Below are 21166 nucleotides of genomic sequence, written 5' to 3'. Positions count from 1 at the left end.
TCAGCAGCCAAACAGTTTGTCCTCAGTGCAGGTCGACATTCAGAAAAACCAGCTGCCTCAGCTTGGATGGGCTGATGTGGTTTCTCCTTAGTATCTGCCCAGTTTTTGAGAAGACCCTCCAAAGGAACAGATGTTGCCACAATGCACAGTCTCCCCTCCATCACCTTCAACAGGTAGGGAAAGACTGTGGCCTTGGCCTCCCACCAGCTCTGTGGGCCTTCTCCTTGTTGGATGAGGGGCTCCTCAAGATAACATTTCATCTCCATCATAACATCAGCTGTAGTATTTCTCTTTGCAGCATCTCCTGCAGCTCTTTCATCAAAGAGGCTCCACACAGCAGACGTCTGTGGCTCCTCCTTCACTTGGCCCTGTAATGGTGGAGCTGGGTGGGAGTGCACTTTGCTGCTGCAGTTATTCTCTGAAGTGCCTCATCAACAGCTCTGTTGTCACTGAATGCAAGCTTTTTAAATCTACCATCCAGTGATGCAGCTTCTGAGTGGACGGTGTTGAACTCCACACACAGAAACTTTTCACACTCACTGCTAATTTTGTTTTACAGTGAAGCCACTCTGCTCTGCTAGTCCCAATATCTTTCACCTGCAGCAGATGCTGCTTCGTTTGCAGCTGTCAGTCATATTTCTGTGTTTTTGTGTCGCACTCTCCTCCACACTGCTGTCTGTCATCTCACAGGTATGATGTGCACAGCGATGCTGAACTTCCAATCCCAGCGTTTCATGTTGCAGGATCAATTCCCATATGAAAATATCAATATCTAATTTGATTACATTTGTTTTTCATCATAAATATGACAGACAAAAGTAAATTCAGCAATTAGCGGGATGGTCTGCAATACCCTGTCAACAGGAACTATACTCACCACCTCTCATTCATGTGCGTGTTACGGCTCTGCAAGAGTGTGAGCCAATGAGAAACCAGAGGCACAAAACTTTAGACCACAAAACACACAATCTGATGTTGGTTTGTAAAGATGTTGCTGATGAGACTTTGTAGAAAGCAGCTGGTCTGAGTGATGTGATCAGAGTGCAGCAGATAATGTCTGACAGCAGTTTGAAGAGCAAATGGATTCTGTTCTGTTCTTCATCATCACCTACCTGACACCTCACAGCTGTTTCTCACCTGCAGGTCACACAGGAGGATCTGTTGGACTGAAGGTCAGCCTGTCAGTTCCTGCTGTGCTTCTTGTTGCTGCTGTTTTCTTGATGTAGAGAAAACAAAAACAACAAAGAATCAGGATCCAGCCTCATGTTGAGCTGCAGCAAAATAAAATGTCTGAATCTTTTTAAATCAGCACTCTTAGTCTCCCGCTGTTGGTTTCAGCGTTGTCAGTGAACCTGGGGAACATGAGATGATGCTGGTAACAGAAATCAAAGGTAGTGAACAGCAGACAGGGATCAGCTGCAGGTTTAATACACGTCCTGAATTTGGTTTAGTTTGAAGTTTCTGTAAAATAAAACCAAACGTTGTGATTTGTCTCTTTATGAATAAAGTTGAATTGAATTTCTCTCTGAGCTCCTGCTTCTGTTGTCTGTCAGTGATTTTATCAGTTGGACATCAAGTAAAACTTTGGATAAAATGAAAACTGTTCACACAGTGTCTGTAAATCCACGGGTGAAAATAACACATGTAACATTCACACAAGTCCACGAGTGATTGAATGAAATGTGATCATGGAAAAATAAATTCAAAACTATTCAAGACTTTTACCATTAACTGTCATTCTATTATGAAGTAACAGGAAGGTAATAACACTATAATATAATAATAATAAAGAAAATTAAAAAATATGGTATAACAGAGCTCACTGCCTCACACTGTCGATAGCAGCATTTCTTTTTAACCTTATTTCATTTAAGGCTCAGACGATCATCTGTTTTCACTTAAAGTAGTCTAGCTCTGATATCACTTTAGCCTCTGGATGGAGGATTTGCTATGTTAACTTATAGATAATAAACTCAACGTATTACAGACCAAAACCAAACACGTCCGTAGTATAAGACTGGATTTAACTCCCTTCACACCTGTCTCGACACAACAGTCAGGTCAGTCCCTTCCCTTTTAAGAAATCCACCTTAAATGTATTTTAAATGTAAGTGATGCAAAATGAATTTAATATTTTATCTTTAGTTTGTCAGGTAGCATCAGGTCAGATGGATGATGTTGGGTGAGATGGAGCAGACAGAGATGTCATCACAGCTGAGAGGAAGCAAAAGCCTCAACATCCAGGCTTAAAAGTGATGTAGGGAGCTAAAGCTAAAGCTCTGCTTTCTTTGTGTGCTTGTGCTAACAGCAACTAATGAGAAATGTGATGACAATTGTCCAGCTTTGTCCTTTTATATTCTACCAAATGTGAAGTGAACCTGTGGTTATACAGTAACGATAAGAGCATCTTTATTAGTCCCACATGTGGGAAATTTGTTTTGTTACAGCAGGAAGTGGACAGTGCAGTTACATAGCAAACATGAGAGAACACTGGAATAGAATAAGAAACTGTACACAACTGTACCCACAACTGGATGACAGGACAGAGCATAAACTGAAGCTCGCATGGATGTTCTGGGTCTCCTGCCTCTGTGAGATCAGCAGGTCAAAGATTCAATAGCAAAACTTGGTTGTTCCAGCAGCGACGCCGAGGGCAGTGAGCTCTAAAAGCCTCCCAGATGAAAACGTGCCCGATCGAGAGGTGATCTGCTGCTGATGGGTGACGAACCTACTCAGGTCTCCAGCTCTTATCAGAGGAGGCAGTGAAGACACCTGAGCTTCAAGGCAGTCGGGCTGGGCGAGTCTGTGATTACATACTTTTATCTAAGTACAATCTGAGTATTTTACCTGTAAGTAATCTTACAGTATTATGTTATATTGTGAGTCCTTCTTACAGATCTTCCTAGGTTGAAAATGAAACAGTACTAAATGTAACAAGTAGACAGCAGCACTAAAGTCATCAGTTTAATGGACACAGAGGAAGCTTTTCAAAGGCTTCAGAAGAATAACATGATGCTAGAACATCACATTTTATAATATGACAGTAAAAATAACTCACAGAGATCATCTTCTATGTTTTCCTCCATAAGGGCGGCGAGCCTGGGTCCAGCTATTTGAGTGGTGCCTTGTTTTGGTGAAGCTTTTAAATTGCTTGGCCTTTGAGGCCTGCATGGAGCTCAGGCTGACACTAAGCACAGGAAAGGCCCACAGTGGGTGCACACACAGGATACAGATCTGTCAGGTCATGATCAACAACCACTGACCAAAGCCCACTGATCTCTGACCTCCCAGCCCATTCTTCCTTCAGTGGGCTGCTTTCAGTCATTATGCAAATGTTCTGTTTATAAGATTGAGGAAACCTGCAGTCAAACAACATATAAGAACATAAGATGGAAACAAACAGAGTGAAACAGAGTTTGTTTCCTTCCTGGTTTCCTGGTTTTCGTATGTTTGTCACACTTAAATGTTTCAGATCAAACACATTAAAATATTAAACAAAGAAAACACAAACTGAAGTTTGTAAATGAAGATGTTTGTTATTAAGGGAACAAATCCAAAGCTACATCATCCTGATCTGAAACATTTAATAAGTGTGACAAACATACAAAGAACAGGAAACCAGTTTGAGCAGCTGTAATCAAACTGTCAACCTTCACACTTTTTACTAAAACCTTTAATTCTCACTAACATCACTTTGTATCCACAGTCACTCTAATGGACCCTAGAAAATAAGATAAAACACATTCAAAGACTATTTTGTGTTGAGAAGAAGTTTCTGGCTCTTATTCTATTTTCTAAAGGAGGCAAACAGCAAACAGGACTCTCCAGCTGCCCCGGAGCAGATTGTAATCATTGCTCTAGACGAGCTTCATCATGTTGCAGACACACCTTCATGCTCAGGGCAGCCGTTACCTGTGTGCTCTAAGAGAAGCAGGAAGATTTAGGGTCAGATTTACTAACATGTGGAGCAGCAGCAGCCGCATCACAAAGTTTAGTATGTTATGTATTTGTAATTTTGAGTTTTACATCTCTTGGAGAGAGATATCTTTTGCATACTTATAAATGCACCATGTGGTAAGCTGTATACTGTGTCTACTGCTGTACTGACAATAAAGCTCTTGAATGTTGAATGTGTATCTGTAAGAGTGTCACTGTCAGGAGACGTGTCTGTCATAGTTGCTGCTGGGAGGTTATTACTGGGAGGGAGATGTTATCAGAGTCATCAGAGCTTCATCGGCTCAGAGTCGTTATCGCAGCACCAAAACTTTGTCAGTGAACTGGAATGAGCTGGATCTGAAACAAAGGCAGCTGTTACTGTGTTAGATTCACGTCTGCATGTTGAAACATCTTATTAAAAGTAAAGATGTGCACATACAGTGGGGAAAAAAAGTATTTAGTCAGCCACTGATTGTGCATGTTCCCCCACTTAAAATGATGACAGAGGTCAGTAATTTGCACCAGAGGTACACTTCAACTGTGAGAGACAGAATGTGAAAAAAAAAAAAATCCATGAATTCACATGGTAGGATTTGTAAAGAATTTATTCGTAAATCAGGGTGGAAAATCAGTATTTGGTCACCTCAAACATGGAAGATCTCTGGCTCTCACAGACCTGTAACGTCTTCTGTAAGACGCTTTTCTGTCCCCCACTCGTTACCTGTATGAATGGCACCTGTTTGAACTCATCATCTGTATAACAGACACCTGTCCACAGCCTCAAACAGTCAGACTCCAAACTCCGCCATGGCCAAGACCAAAGAGCTTTCGAAGGACACCAGGAAAAGTATTGTAGACCTGCACCAGACTGGGAAGAGTGAAAAAATAAAAAAAAACCCATAAACCTGACGCTCTGGCCACCTCTATCGCGTTCGGTGTGCGCACAGGCCGTCACAGAGCAGCTGTATTTGTACTGACATTAGATTACACACAGGTGCACTCTATTTAGTCATTAGCACTCATCAGGCAACGTCTATGGGCAACTGACTGCACTCAGACCAAAGGGGGCTGAATAATTACGCACACCCCACTTTGCAGTTATTTGTAAAAAATGTTTGGAATCATGTATGATTTCCGTTCCACTTCTCACGTGTGCACCACTTTGTGTTGGTCTTTCACGTGGAATTCCAATAAAATTGATTCATGTTTGTGGCTGTAATGTGACAAAATGTGGAAAAGTTCAAGGGGCCCGAATACTTTTGCTGTATTTAGCAACCAAGACTCTTCAGCATGCTCTTGTATTGCTTATAAGATTGTTCACTGCATCTGGAGGAGTGCTTGGAGTGGAAGGGTCAGAGATTAATTCATTCTCTGAAAAGCATTGAACACTAGCTTTCTCACCTAAGTGGTCAGAGAAGAAAGAAACAAAAAAGGACAGCTGTGGTTTTATTGAACTGCAGTGGGAAGGGTGGTCAACCAAGTGTCATGTTACACATGAAGAGTAGAAGTTCATCTTCAAGTTATACCATGTCAGTGACCTTCATGGTTCCTACATTCACATTGGATTTTCTAAAACAACACGTGCTGATTAATTTTATGAACGGCTGATAATCATTGACATTCACTTGTTTATCTCTTTGTAGTCTTGTACCTTGTAAAATTTGTAAAGATTACGTTATACATTTTGTCGTTTAGAGTATTTTTGCTCTGAGTTATTAGAGGAATTCCATAATCAAAGGCAATTACTTCCTCAGTGCCAAAAACATCCAGATATGTTCTTTCACAGCTGCTTAAACATCTGTATCTGAGCACACATTTTGATATTTGTCCTCTAAGCTCTGGTCAGTTGGTGGAAACACACATGCTCATGTTTTACTATCAGTTGACAATCATTGATACTCACTTGTTCTTCTCCTTGTACTGCATCTGAAGTCATAAAGATTACATTAGTCACTGATTCACTAGAATAAGGTTGAATCTAATGCTACAGTGACCTCCCCTCTGTACTGTGTAATATAAAAGTCAGTCAGGTTTGCAGATGACACACAGATACTGTTGAGTTTTCACTGACAGAATGGAGATCACGCTGAAGTTCCCGCTGTTGCTTCTGGTCTGCTCTGTTTCCACAAATCAGACAGAGGCAGATAATGAAATTCTTGACCAGCAGATTTCAAACCAACAACCCTGTCCACAGGAAATCCATGCTGTGCTCAGAGAGCTGACTGCCTCAGTGGCTGAACAGAAAGTGGAAATCAGGACCTTAAAACAAGAGAATAAAGGTAGAGTATGATGTCAGGTAGTGAGAAAAATGACAGCATGAGGAAACCTTCATATGAGCCCCTGTTACAGAGATATCAATGTCACTTCATGAATCTATCACTAACGTTTCTCATTAATCTTTTTATTTTTATTATTTATTCATTATTTATTCAATAATCTAACCTACTAAAAATGAAAAGATTCAAATGATGCAGATAAATAAAATTCATATTGACTTATTTATGTTCTTTTCTGTCAGACCATGTCGCAAAACTGAAAGACCTGGAAATGCAGAACGTTGAACTTCAGAGACAGAGGTCTGAAATTGACAAGCTTAAACAGCAACAACAAGGTACTGTATGTACACATGTTTCATTGTATAACAGAATATTAGTGATTCATTATTATTTGTTAGAGTTCATTTATTCCAATGTGTGAGATTAATAATTATAGGTTAAAGTATATGAAATCATCAAAATTTGTGCTTTTTATGGGTTCAGTGGGGAAAATGTAATATGTACTAATATGTGCAAAGTATAATTTATCTAAGGGTAGTTTCAACCCAACCATACATCTTCCACTTATCCAAGGCTGGGTCGCAGGGGCGGCAGCTTAAGCACAGAAGCCTAGACATTCCCCTCCCCGGCCCCCACCTGCAGCTCATCCGGGGGAACACCAAGGCATTCCCAGGCTTGAGAAAGCTCTTTTCCACTGTTTTTATCCAGAATCTGATTCTTTTGGTTATTACCCAAAGCTCGTGACCGTAGGCGAAGGTGGGGACAAACTGATAGGACAGCCCGTTCTCACTCCCGAGGCGTAACATGTCGACGTTTTGTCACGTCCCGCGGCGTTCCTGAGGAACGCGAAAGGAGACCTTCGGCGTTCTTATGGTGCGCGGCGGGTTATGGCTGGAATCCAGTGCAATGACGCTCCCGCGGTAACAGACGTTCCAGCCCTGTATTCCAGCCGTAAACCTGACCTTATCCCTAGCCCTGACCATAACCTTATTCCTGACCTCATCCAGGACTATAATGATGTTAAATAGCGTGTTTCTAAGCGATTTGAAGAAAAAGAGTGAAAACGTGTAGATGGAGTCCAGACGGTTCTCATATTTCCTCTTTTTTCCGAGGTCGTCATTTAGGAACGTTGTGGGTAGCCGAAAACGTAATATGTTGACGATTTGTCACCTAGCGTAAAATGTTACGCTTTGGGAGTGAGAACGTGTTGCAACGTGTTGGATAGGAAAGAGCTTTACTTTTTCACTCAGCTGTCTCTTCACCATGATGGACCGATACAGTGTCCACATCACTGCAGCCACAGCACCAATCTGTCTGTTGATCTCCCACTCTCCTCACTCTTAAACAAGATCCTGAGATAGTTAAACTCCTCCACTTTGTGCAGGAACACGTCCCTGACACGGAGTGGGCGCTCTACCCTTTTCCACTGAGGACCATGGCTGCATACTGCTGCAGTGGGAGCTGGATGCCAGGACCTGTTGAAGGTCAACATTTTAGACACATGTCAACCAAGACAGCTCAACAACATTCAGACCCTTCAAGAACTCAGGACGAACCTCATGCACCCCAGGGGCCTTGCCATCAAGGAGCTGTGTAACTGCCTCAGTGACCCCGCCCCCGGTGATAGACGAGCCATCCTCCTTGTCCACAGACTCATCTCCCTCAATGGAAGACATGTCAGTGGGATTAAGGAGGTCCTCGAATTATTTCTTCCACCACCCGACGATATCCTCAGTAGCACTCTGTAGTTAGAACAATAATTAAAACTCCTAACACACACACAAGGTATTTATACATTTTTAGAGAATGTTATTTTTTAAACTTTCTTTTTCAGACAATGCAGCAAAGTTGGAGGAAGTGGATAAGCAGAGGACTGCAATTGAAAATCTTGATCAACAGCTACTAGGTAATGTGATGAAGTCAGCATGGCTCTGATTATTTTCATCTTAAAATATCTGTGTATTTTTTTGTGTATTAAGGCTGCAATCCAGTTACCAAGAAGACTGCTACACACTGTGTGGCAAAACATATCTACAACCTTTTCTTTAAATGTATTTATCTCAGCACTCCTCCTCCAAATTGTCTGTGGACAGCTACCACACTGCAGCTGTTCTTAGTTGGTTTTGGCTTCTGTAAGAATGAAATCTATCAAATGCTTTCACTAAAACTTTTTTCATTTCGTCTTTTGGGGAGGGGGGGACACCGCAGCAAAAATTTTAAATTTATGACATTTCTCTCTTTCTTAGTCAAACAGGTGGCTTTTTCAGCTTCTTTACTGGCTGAAGGTGGTGGAATTACTGGCCCATTTAACACACACACTACGCTTGTCTTTAAACATCTTGTCACAAACATTGGAAATGCCTACAACCCACACACAGGTAATAAGACTGAATGTCACTTCTCAGCTATGTTGATGTCAGACTGATGTTCACGATGTTCGAACATCTGATTTTCCACTTAACAAATGTCCCACAGGTATTTTCACTGCACCAGTGAGAGGAGCCTACCACTTTGAGTGGTACGTATGTGGACCTGGAGATCCTGTTTATGGTGTAGCTGTTGTGTTGTTTAAGAATGGAGAACGCATTTTTCAGCGTGGGAGCGTCAGGCCTCACATTTCGGAACAGCTTCTAATGGAGCCTCACTGCGTCTAGAGACTGGAGATCAGGTGTTTTTATGTCTCTGGGTTAGTTTTAAAATATATGACAATCATTTTCACCATTCCACCTTCAGTGGTCATCTTCTTTTCACCATGTAAAAAGGAAAACGCTTCCTTAAGTTGTCTTCTATTATCCACCAGCTTCTGATGTTTTAAAATGTGCATTAATTCAATAGGTGGCAATCTAGTTATCTTAAATATCTAAAACCTCATAAATCATTTCTACTTCTAAAAGCAGTTAATAATATTTTTATGTAACGATTTGCAAATCTGTTAGTAAAATAATGATAAATTTGATTTTAAAAAATCAAAGTGACTGATTATTTATTTGTTGTGTGTGTGTTGGAGAGCTGTATTAAAGACTAACACATAACATGTGTAGTTATTATTTTATTGTATTTGCATCAATTGTCAACATCAGGATATTAAAACCTATGAAAGTTGGTTACACACATGTTCCATATCTTAACTGTGTGTAGCAACAACAGATAACACACATGTGTGGGCCTCATCTGAGCTCTGACACATGTAGCTCAGTGACAGCACTGTCTCTCTCTGCCTCTCTGTCTACATGGCTGTGAACAAAAATATAAACACTGAGGCTTCAAAATGCAGCATCTACAACACTGTCACTCTGCCTCCACCATGATATTTTAATGTAAGAAAACTCCAGACAGCTCTGGAGAAAGTTTCAGAGTAAAAGCCCTGGAGTGTTTTACATGTTATTCTGTTGGATTAAATCTGACGGAGCTGATTCATAAACACTTCACTGCCAGGTATCAGGTGACCTGCAGAGACTGATCCTACAAACACTCAGAAACAGAGTAAACCAAACTGCACCACAGTGATCAGACGAAACCTTCCTGACATGAACACAGCTCCTCAGTAAAAACTGTGAACCAGCAGAGAGACTACACCCAGCACCATACACCACCTCTCTGACACAGTACACCCTCGGGCAGGTGGTGTCCCCATAAACAGTGTGAGAAGCTCTGATTATTTACTATGTTCAAACAAACTGAGTGTCCACAAACGTCTGAGCTCACAGTGAGAGCTGCTGGCACAGTTTGGAGGTGTTCTGCCCCCTGCTGGACACACAGAGCTACAACATGAGGATCAGAGGAGGCTGGTGCTGCTTCACCTTTAGACACAAGAAGGAGGTCAACAAATGTAGAAACAGAGATTGTTTTTAAACCTGTAAAGGGGGAAATCCTGACGAACCAATCCACAGCCAGAAAAGAAGTCTAACTCTGTGCTGCTCCAATCAGGAATCAGCTCTGTTACTGTGTGAGTGTGTAAAGTCACAGAGTAGCTGGTTTCAAATGTATCTATAAAGTTTATTCACGTTTTATTTAGGCTTCAAAAAACAGTCCAAGTTTATTTCTTTGGACTTTGTTCACTTAGCGCCACCTGGAGGACAGTCAGCTCCCTGCAGCAGCTCTGGAGGACTGTTAACTGATGAAGAGCTCGGACTGCACAGCCTGCTTCATCACCGACTTCTTTAAATAAACATGACCACGATCAGTCGCAGCACCTCAGACAAACACTTGTTACACAGCAGCCACCTTCACACCGACTGAGCTCCATCACAGCTTCAGAGCTCAGCTTACTAAAGTCAAAGTTTATTTCCTCTCAGGTTTCTTACTTTCAGTAAAGTTTCACTGTTAGAGCCCTGACCAGCATCCTGCAGCATCTGGAGCAGCTGTGTGGTGCTGTCATGGCAATAAGGATCCAAATCTGTGGGATGTTTCCAGCAGGGGTTATAACCTGCAGTCAGCAAGGTGTGCCTAATAAAGTGGCCGTGTTTATGTCCCAGTGCAGCAGCATCAGAAAACGGTGGTTTACATCTCTGTTACAGGAAACCTGAAGAGTTAAAACACCAGAGAAGAAAATCTAAACGTTACACAAAGAACATAAAAGAACTAAACTTCATAAAAACTTCACAAATGATGCTTTAAATGAAAAATAAATCCCTGTAAATAATTCAACAGGTCACATGTTAGAACCACCTTAACTAAACTCTGTAGCCGCTCACTGTGGTTTGTCCCAGCAGCTCTTAGGAAACAAACTGCTAACTTCAGTGTCAGCACACACTGTTAGTAAACTATGCAACACTGAATTCAGCTTTCAGTTGTGTTAAGTTGTGAAGTTGTGATGAAAGTCTTCTTACTGACACAGGTAGGATGGTCAGGCGTCCTCTGTTCCTTCACCGTTCATGAACTGTCACTTATAAAATGCTGCCAAACATCAACTACACTCAATAACTAAACGTGTGCAGGTTAAAGTGATGGACGCCCAGATCTGCACTCCAAATACAAACAGACTAAAGGTGTTTCCTCCAGAAACAAAGACAATATTTACAAAGGTCTCACAGGTAAATTGTGAGCGATCACAGCAGCATCTCATCCTGACTAACAGCTTTTAGATGCAGGGAGAGCGTCGTGGTTCAGAGGTGGTTCAGCAGATGATGAAGGCCTTTCTGTTGCATTGTGTAGTGCTGTGGAGGCCATGATGGTCGACTGGGTCTGCTTCTACTGAACTCACAAACACTTCTGAGGTATTTACACCTGAAGCCTCATTGAATGTGAGTCAGAAACAAACGGCTCAGCTGTGATTAATGGATGTTTCCCTGCATTTCTATTTTCACACAGTTTATTTCTTACAGCAGGAAAACTGAACAGAATGTATGTAAGAGGTCAGAGTGAGGATGACGTCACTTAATACAGGAAATACATGTTTGTCTGTTTTGATGATGAAGGACTTCTTCAGCTCTGTAAACAGCTACACTTGAGAGGACAGAGGTGATTTCATGGATCAATAACAATGTGTTTATCAGCTTTCATCATCGCAGTGCAGACATGACGTCAGATCTATCAGAGTGAAGGCCGTCTCTCTGATGACGTCACAGAGCAGAGTCCTTCTGTCCAATAAAGGATCTCAGATCAGCTGCTGCCATCTTGTGGCCACAGTTGGTTACTGTCTCTGAAAGTTGTCTCATGTTTCCTGTTGTCCTGCTAACAAAGGCTGGAGCTCATCATGCTGAGAGGGCAGCAGCATTTTGTGGCTCTTCACACATGTTCATTATATTCTGATGATCCTGGATGGAGACAAACTACAGATAAGTGTGTTCAGCCCAACTAGTTTATCTCATTACAGCAGTTTGATGTTTCCCTTTGAATCCCCCTGAAGATCCTGACAGTGAAGCACGTACATAATACTCCAGCCTTTCAACTCTGAGCTTATTTAGTTCTATTAATACACTGAAATCTCATTTGTGTCATGAAGAAAGTCTTTAATCAAACAGAATTCAAAGATCAGAAACATTTCATATATGGAGTTAAACATGAATCATTGTTTCAACAACATATTTATTGTTGTCATAAACAGACAAGAAGACAACAACAAACTGCTCCTCCCATTCAACACATGTCAGTCCATATCCCAGCAAACTAAATCATCTCCATTTACACATCAAATAGAAACATGAATCACTTGGAATGATTAGAAACTTGATAGAATTTCAAATCTAGTTTGGGGAGTCATTCAGTGAGAAACAGTGAAATGATTTTCCATGTGAAAAGGTGGACAGCAGAAACAGAAAGAAACAGTGAAACTAAAAGAGAAACAAAGAGCTTTGGAACAACGAGGCAGCAGGAGGACAGCTGCAGTTTAACAGCTTCAACTCACTGACAGGAAACAACATTAGAAACATCATCATCCTCAACTCATCTGCTGCACTGACACTGACACCTTCAACGGACACACCTTCACTTTATCAACAGTGCGAATGATTGGAAACATCCTGTGAGTGAAAGTGTGTGTGAAGGTGTGTATGTGTGTGTTAGTATCAGGATCAGAGAACGACAGCTTTCCTCTGTTCCAGTCCAGATTCACTCTGATCCTCTGGAACTTCTTCTCTACTGAGAGAATAGTGAGAGGAGCTGATGGTGAGTGTGTGTAGTATTTACCTTTAATTCCATTAAACAACATTGTCCATAATCCAGACAGTATGTCTCCCTTCCTCTGCACAGACTCTGCTAACACACCCAGTAACCACACTGTACTGTCTCCTACATCAACATCCCAGCTGTGAGTCCCTGAGTTAAAGCCCTCAGAGCCCAGGACAGAGCTGTAATAATCAATCCTCTCTGGATTATCAGGAAGCTGCTGCCTCTCTCCTCCTCTCACACTGGTCAGATCTTCAGACAGGATGAGTTCTGGATGAGCAGTGTTTGGGTCCAGAATGAGAGGAGTGTAGGAGACCATGTCCTTCATGTTGTTCCAGATGTTGAAGGTCAGGTTGCCCAGGTGTTTGGCCTGGTCTATCAGAGCTCCTGAGGGCAGCTGTGGATCATCCAGCAGGGGGCAGCGCTGGACTCTTTCCACTGCAGCCTTGTAGTTGTGCAGGAATGAGACGTCTTCAGCTCTCAGCTCCTCCTCTGTGGCTCTGACTGTGTCTGAAAGAGCTGCTATCTCTCTGCTCAGAGCCTCCATCTTCTCCTTCATCATCCCACTCTTCTGCTCCTCTTCCTCCCTCAGTGCAGCCAGCCTGGCCTCCTCTTCCTCTGCTAGAAACTGGTGAAGCTTCTTAAACTGCTCCTTAATCTGCCTCTCTGTGTGTCGGGCCTGGACCTTAATGTGTTCTGCTGTTTGATCAAACTTCACTTGAACTTCTTCACAAACCTTTAACTTCTTCTTTAAGGGCTCCAGAGTTTCCTGAAGTTCCTTCTTGTGTTGTTGTGCAGCTTCATCGATGGGTCTGAATCTGTGATTGGTGTGTTTTTCTGAGTCTCTGCAGACGAGACACACTGGCTGCTGATGGTCCAGACAGAAGAGTTTGAGTTTCTCAGAGTGCAGACTGCAGAGAGCCTCTGAAGCTCTCTGATCTCTCTCCTGTAAGAACGACTCACACAGGTTCTTTAAAGCTCGGTTTAAAGGTGGATCATAAACTGATATTTCCTTACAAACTGGACACTCGTGTGTTGGTCTCTCTCTCCACCATCTCTTCAGACAGTCTTTACAGAAGCTGTGGCTACATGACAGAATAACAGGATCTCTGAAGACCTCCTGACAGACCGGACAGCAGAGATCCTCCTCTGATCTGGAAGCCATTGAGTCTGTGAGTGAAGCTGAAAACAGCAGACAGGAAGTACAGTCAGTCCTGGCTCCCCTCCCTCCTCTACCACCTTCACTGAAACTTCCTTTGAGTCGTGTTTTTGCTCAAACTCACATTCAGTGTGTGGAGCGTCAGCAGCTTGAAGCAGCAGTGTTGGAGTTTTCCACTTTTCTCTCCTGTAGCTGGACTCACTCAGAGGAAGCTGCTAGTTTGGTCTGAGCTCAGTCTGATCGTCTGTGCGTCTCTCTTTACTGAGGACGAAGAACTTCCTGTTTCCTGGTTTGTCACATTTGAGTGACGTGAGGGGAGGAGACAAATGTTGCTGTTTGACTTTTAACTAAGGTGTGTTTCAATCCTGCCTGCAGCTCAAAAGCTGTAAAACAGGTTTTGTGTCTTTTCACCTCCACAGGTCACAACATGAAACCTGTTGTGAAGTTTATAAAATAAAGTGTCACTCGGTGGTGCAGCTGTTTGTCAGCTTCTATTTTAGACTTTGTTCTGGTTCTTGTTCAGGTTCCCAGCAGTGGGAGTGTAATGCAGTCACACACACACAGGTGGTGTTAAGGTGGACTCACTTAGTTACAGACAGTGGTGTTATTTCCTGTAACTAAGGGTGTGTTTCACTCCAAAGTTCAGACATTAACCTGCCAGAAGTTGTAAAAGTTACTGATAAAGAGCTTTTATCTCAGAAAGCAGAAAGAAAAGAAATAAGTGTAAAGAGTGCAGCAAAATGTTTTAGTGTGAGCTGGTTCATCTGATCTGGTTGTGTAAAAGTCACTGCATGACACTGAGTTTTACTTCTGTCACGATTAGTGGAGCGGACTCAGGCGCAGACCACAAGTTTCTTCAAATCAAAAGTGAATTTATTTACAGTGTTCTCCACGGTGACACACACACACACACACACACACACACACACAGGTGTCTGGGAAAAAGGGTTCCAGGGTCCGGGAGTGAAAGGGGCAGGAGTCCAGGGAGGTGAGATTTCCATACAGCCCTCGCAACCACACACAGCTCCTCTTCTTTCCTCCATCACTCTTGCTCACGCTCAGTCACCGTGCACAGGGAAAACAGGTCCAGGGGAAATCTATACACAGACAGAGAAACAGTTAGTCTCCTGGTTCAGACACGAACAAACTTTGCAGAGTGCAGGACGACTGACGCTGACGGCTCAACGATCCAGCGACGAGTAGAGCAGACTCGCCATCTTAAGTAGGACTCCAATTCTCATAATCAGCGGCAGGTGTGCTGATCACCTCCAGGTGCGTGGGCCAGGAGCAGGAGCCCATACTGAGCTCCGCCCCGGCAGGAGAAAGAGAGAGTGGGAGAGGACGAGAGAGAAAGGGAGAGCAGAGGCGAGAGAGGAGAATAAACAAAACAAAGCGCCTGACTGCTGTCAGCTGGCGAGGTGCGGGGACCATGACAACTTCTGTGTTACTGACACTCATCTCTGACTCAGAGAAACGATTTCTCCCCTGTGATGTTCACACAGTGGTGAGTTACATGTGTGTGGAATTTTTCACGTTTTATAGAATTAAATTTCCTCTTACTTTCTTTTTTGTTAACCTGAGTCACTGATCATTTGCAGTATTACAGAGTCTGGCAGTCTTTGCATGATGTCCACGTCACTGTAAGTTTCTAGCTGACTCTCAGGTGTGACAGGTGTGCCAGCAGGAAAGAGTAATAATAACCTGCATCCTGAGGTTTGTCATGCAGGATTAAAGGAGCCAGGCTTTGTTCACACAGCTGGGATTGTATTTTACACTGACCCTGGGTCAGTATAAGTATCATACAGTTTAAACGAAGCACTGAAACTTGCACATATTTATTACAGATGCACTAAAGAAAAACGGGATATTTACCGTCAATCTGTGGCTGCGATTAAACACTTTACTGGAAACTTTATTAACCAGTAACTTCATCAGTCATGACAGAAGCTAATATTTCTGTGCTAACATCGTTTAAACCAGTGGTTCCCAAACTTGTTTTGCTGGGCCCCCCTTTGTTTTACAAGAAAAATTTCCACCCCCCCTTTGTGCGCATGAACACATCCTCCAACCACACACACCCATATTTTGCTCCATTGCATGTGGCTATTTTCACGCCACGCTGTGCGCCACGTTATTGTTGAGATGAATAGCAGAATGGCAGATAGAGACAAAATACTGTTAATCTTACCATCTTCAGGTTTTACACGCTTACATACACACACAGTTACTGTCCCTCCATTTAGAAAGGCAGAGGCGTCACGATGTGATTATTTTACTGTAGTTGTTTTTTTTGATGTGTAATAATATTCAATATTACTATCAATGCATTTTCCAAAAAATGCCTCTCTGTGCAAAATGGGTTTAAAAACATAAACAACTGTAGGATCCTGTTTGTCCGTGATTTAAACAGCCCAGCGCTGCTCCTGATGAAGGGAAAACCAATTCTGCAGGGAGACCTACCTCGGCACTTGTGCAGGTGATTTTTCTCTTACTTTCTTTTTTCTGTTATTTACTAAAGAATCTGTCAAAGAAATAATGAATTCTCCACACGTGTTTGAAGGTTGCTGATACGTTCATCTAGCACAGACCTATTGCTGGAACGCCAAGACAATTCTACTACAATGGCAAAAACAAGACGCAAGTCACCAGAGCTCTTTGTGTTGCTCGTGCATGAGGGAGAGAACTGTGACGAGCATCGTTCTCTCTGTTAAGGAATATATTCTAAAATACTTCTTCAGCAAAGACTCAGAGAAGAGAAACACACAGAATTTCTTGCAAGCAAGGGCAGTCTCCGGACTGAGAGACTCGCGCCTGAGAAACTGCCCCGGTCTTTATTTTATACTTCATTGGGTGTGTGTGTGTGTGTGTGTGTGTGTGGGGGGGGGGGGGGGGGGGGGGGTGTCAGAGTGTGGCCCCATAAGATCTTCCCTAAACCTGCTGGTCTCAAAGTCCAGCAGTTCATCAAACCAAAAGGCACTTAGACTAAAACAGACATAGCAACGTTAATCCTACCATAAAACAATAAGACAAGGTACGACCTCTCTCATGCTCCTAGGATGTGGGGTGAACACCCTAGAATGTTACATGCAGCATTCTACCATATGCAAACTTATATCACTAAAAGATTATACTGACTACTAAATACAATTTTCCATTGACACCCTCCAAGTAAGCAAATGAATGTTAACAGTCAAACATAGAAATTAACATTTGCAAAATCGTTCCAGCTTTGTGGTGCATCTCCTCCAGGTGTGTAAATCACACATGCAGAGTGGTTTGAGTTCCTCAGAGCTTCATAAATGTCTCTTCCAGTTGTTTCTATCACTGTCCATATGACCAGAGTCCAAATGCAGACATGGGTATAACAAACACACCAGTTAGTTTTGCTGTTTGTCAATGTGGCTTTCAGTTATCTTCAAGGCTGCAGGCCTTTGTCAGCACTCCTGTTTTATGGCCTCTATCAACCCTCATCACCTCATTTCATGCATTCTTCCTGTGGGGGGATACTTATGACTCCTCTATTGTCCTTTCGTCTCTGCAGAAAACCTTTTTTGGAAAGGGTATTGGATTCAATGATTTTACTGCTGTTGTAACCCCACCTGTTGAGTCACTTCAGCAGTCTTGTTCATGATGCAAATGACAACAACAATGACACAAAGGAAGACCCTCTTCAGAGTGTCAAAGCATGCATAGCACAGTGACACAGCATTAGGTGATGTTCATAGGAAACTGCTGTCAGTCATTCCCCGTCACCACCATAGCTTCTGCTTTCTGTTCACAGAATCATGATGCCATCCTTGAACTTCCTCTCTGCACTGTCGATTGGAGCTTGGAACGCTCCCCTCATCCTTCAGATCTCCATCTGTTGTCCACAATCTCCTCGTGATTACCTCTGGAAAGCCCTGTGGCACAACTCTCCATCCAGTGCAGCTTTATGGTCATTGCTGTGGTTCCAGAATCTTCTCATGATGACCAGTAGGTCCCCAAACAGCATGACCTTTGACCTCAACCCCTGCCTGGGCTGTCAGCTATGGTCCCTACTTCTCGCTGGGTCTCTGAAGATTTCTCAGGAGATTCCACCCTTGGGATCATTTCTTCCAGCAATGCTCTGCTGCACCTGCATCTCCTCACTAGAGGAAAAACTTCTATTTGGAAAACATGTCAACCATCATCAAACCAAAATTTCCTTTCAGTTCAGTGAACTTCACTTATCAAAAAATATAATTATTTATTATTTATTAATTATATTATTCGTTTATCACATTTTCACTTTCACTTATTGACCATCAAAGTGTTTATTATCTTTACCCAAATAATTGGAGCAGAACTTAAAATCTATAAGCTGTAAAAACTTTATATTTGAAGACTGAAAGAGACCCAGGAAGTGGTCACAGGACGAGGGTGACAGACTGTCTGAAGCAGTTAGAACAAGACAAGGCTGTTGGACCAGGTGTGCTTGCTTTTGAAACTGTGTCTTAATTCCACCTGTTTCACATACAAGGGTCAGTTCTACAGGCAGGAACGTGGGTGTGCCGTGGGCTCCCCAGTTTCACCCATTGTGGGCAACTTGTATATGGAAGACGTGGGAAAGAGGGCTTTGCTATCCTACCCTGAAACACCACCAAGTCATTGGTTCAGGTATGTGGATGACACCTGGGTGAACACACAAACCTCCATCTCTGGTTTCTTTGACTGGAGGTTGTTGAGGATTTGATGCTTTCACAACACTGTATGTGATGTCACTGGTGATGTCATCTTCTCCATCTGCTGAAATGAGTTAAAGTAAACACTTTTATGATTTAAGAATCTAAATGGACCAAATTATGATGACAGAATGGAAACAAAATACCACAATGAATAAGAATGAATATGTACAAACCTTCAAGTTTCCTGTGAACACATCGTCTCACCAGCAGAACCAGTAACACCAGTAGAATCCCAACATAGACTACATATAAGTAAATCTTATAAGGCTTACATGATTTACTCATGAAAGTGGCCACTTTCTCATTACTGTCATATATTGTTTTAGTAAGTAATTCAAAGAACTGTTTAGACGGAGCCAAAGTTCAGTAGAGATAGTTGTGATTGGGAAAGCTCAGAGATATTAAAAGAAGCACTGAGGCTCCATCCCCACCAGAGATGTGACACGCCTCGTCCCTTCGCTAGAATCTGTAGCGAGGGATTGGTTCACCAGAGACCTCGCTCCTGGCTGCTGCCCAGCACACATTGCACCCTGAAGATTCTTGTTTGTTTGCAAAGAAAATTAATATCACTCTCTCTGTCCAAATGCTGTACGTCCACGATTTTAGCTACTTTGTTAGGCTACTTTACTTTTCTAAGGCTTAAGTAAATTCAGGAGTGATCCCCAACAATGTCAGAGTAAGAATCTGCTTAGATACGATATTACTAAGATTTTCAGGGCCGAGTACAATAACCTCAGTTTTATCTGAATTAAGAAGCAGAAAGTTAGCGGCCATCCAGGTCTTTATATCTTTAAGACATGTGTGTTATCTAGCTAACATGTAGTGAGTCGTTTAATCTTTAAATGACATTTGTAGAATTTGCCCACTTCCTCTCACCCACCAGTGAAAGGAGAGGAAAGGGAGAGAATCCTGTGCATACACAGAAATGAAGAGCTGGCAGAATTCAATTCAATTCAATTTTATTTATATAGCGCCAAATCATAACAAAAGTTGCCTCAAGGCGCTTCATAGATACAGAGAAAAACCCAACAATCATATGACCCCCTATGAGCAAGCACTTTGGCGACAGTGGGAAGGAAAAACTCCCTTTTAACAGGAAGAAACCTCCGGCAGAACCAGGCTCAGGGCAGAAAGTGGACCCTCGAACAAATGCTCATCCTCTGAAAAGGTCTGCAAATGTTTTCACTGTCAGTAGCAGTAATTTCCACTGAACCAAATAATCCTAAAAATGTTTTTAAACCTTAAACCTATGAAGGCTGCAGGCCACAACGTGCTGGTCAAGCAACAAAGTTGTTCTTCATATTACTAAAATGTTGGAGCTTGTGCCTCTTCAGATGTTTGCTCTTCTTACTTGCAAATAGCCGAGGGGAAATGCCCGAAACCTCAGTCCTGATTCCACAGCTTTATTACATCAGCCTGGTAGAAAATAATTTTTCACTATCAAATCAGGCCACCAGGGGGCGGAGCGGTCCCAGAAGTTCAGTCGTGAGTGATATCTAACCTCTCTTCTTCCTCGCAGCTCGTCTGATCGTGAGTCCCAACAGCTCTGATGTCTCTGAGGGAGATGTTGTGACTGTAATCTGTGAGGAGGACCAAAGCTTTTCTGATTGGACTGTGAGGAGAAACACAAGCAAACTGCAGAGGGCTGAGTGTGGAGATGGGCGGGGACAACAGCAACGTGATCAATCATGTTCAATCAGTACGCTGGTGCCTCACGACACCGGAGTTTACTGGTGTGAGTCCAGTAATGGTGCCATCAGTAACCTGGTTAATATCACAGTCACTGGTAAGCTGATCACTCTCACTTTACTTCTTATTGCATCCACAAATTGAGCTGAACATGCAGGTACATAGATTCTGTGCTGTTCTTCACTGATCACCTACCTGACTGACAGAGTAATGAAGGACTTCCCTCCCTCGGTGCTTCTTAATGTGTGAGGATATTCTCCATTACTGAGTTAAGACTTCCTTATTTAGATCTAAGCTCTGGATTATCTTGCACGTCTCGTGGCTCCCAAATGTCTCTTAAGTTATTATCATCTGTAGCCTCATACTTTAGCTTTACTTGGCAAATGTGAATGCTTTGTGTGCTGACAAACCCTTTTGCATGTAGTGTTTTTATGAAAAGCCTTATAATTGCCTAATTTTGTGTTTTTGTTCTGTTACAAAAGCAGGCATTCTTACTGTTGTTTAATATTTTAATCAAACCTTTAAGTTTAATTCAACACAAAAAGCCCCACTGTAAACAAATCCACAGAACAGAACCAAACTCAGCAGCCAAACAGTTTGTCCTCAGTGCAGGTCGACATTCAGAAAAACCAGCTGCCTCAGCTTGGATGGGCTGATGTGGTTTCTCCTTAGTATCTGCCCAGTTTTTGAGAAGACCCTCCAAAGGAACAGATGTTGCCACAATGCACAGTCTCCCCTCCATCACCTTCAACAGGTAGGGAAAGACTGTGGCCTTGGCCTCCCACCAGCTCTGT

The 21166-nt window shown here is 42.5% G+C and overlaps 2 protein-coding genes across 2 annotated transcripts; one reads left to right on the top strand and one right to left on the bottom strand.

Annotated features, from left to right (window-relative positions):
* Positions 1-5936: 5936 nt before the first annotated feature.
* Positions 5937-8972, top strand: LOC146673189 (uncharacterized). The gene is made up of 5 exons (XM_085401955.1): positions 5937-6215; positions 6455-6547; positions 8047-8118; positions 8459-8590; positions 8688-8972. The coding sequence occupies exons 1-5, from the start codon at positions 6011-6013 to the stop codon at positions 8864-8866; spliced, it is 681 nt and encodes a 226-aa protein (XP_085258081.1). The 5' UTR covers positions 5937-6010; the 3' UTR covers positions 8867-8972.
* A 3619-nt stretch (positions 8973-12591) lies between these two features.
* LOC146673188 (nuclear factor 7, ovary-like) lies at positions 12592-15262 on the bottom strand. The gene is made up of 2 exons (XM_085401762.1): positions 15150-15262; positions 12592-15074 (listed from the first exon to the last, which is right to left on the bottom strand). Exon 2 carries the CDS (start codon positions 13981-13983, stop codon positions 12592-12594), a length of 1392 nt encoding a protein of 463 aa, XP_085257888.1. The 5' UTR covers positions 13984-15074; positions 15150-15262.
* Between the last annotated feature and the right edge of the window lie 5904 nt (positions 15263-21166).

This window comes from Rhamphochromis longiceps, linkage group LG3 (assembly GCF_057381845.1).
Source record: "Rhamphochromis longiceps isolate RC_006_pf linkage group LG3, R_longiceps_female_GT1.1, whole genome shotgun sequence".
In the NCBI taxonomy this organism is placed as follows: Eukaryota; Metazoa; Chordata; class Actinopteri; order Cichliformes; family Cichlidae; genus Rhamphochromis; species Rhamphochromis longiceps.
Note: the sequence above shows the minus strand (reverse complement) of the source record. Positions and strands in the feature narration are given on the sequence as shown.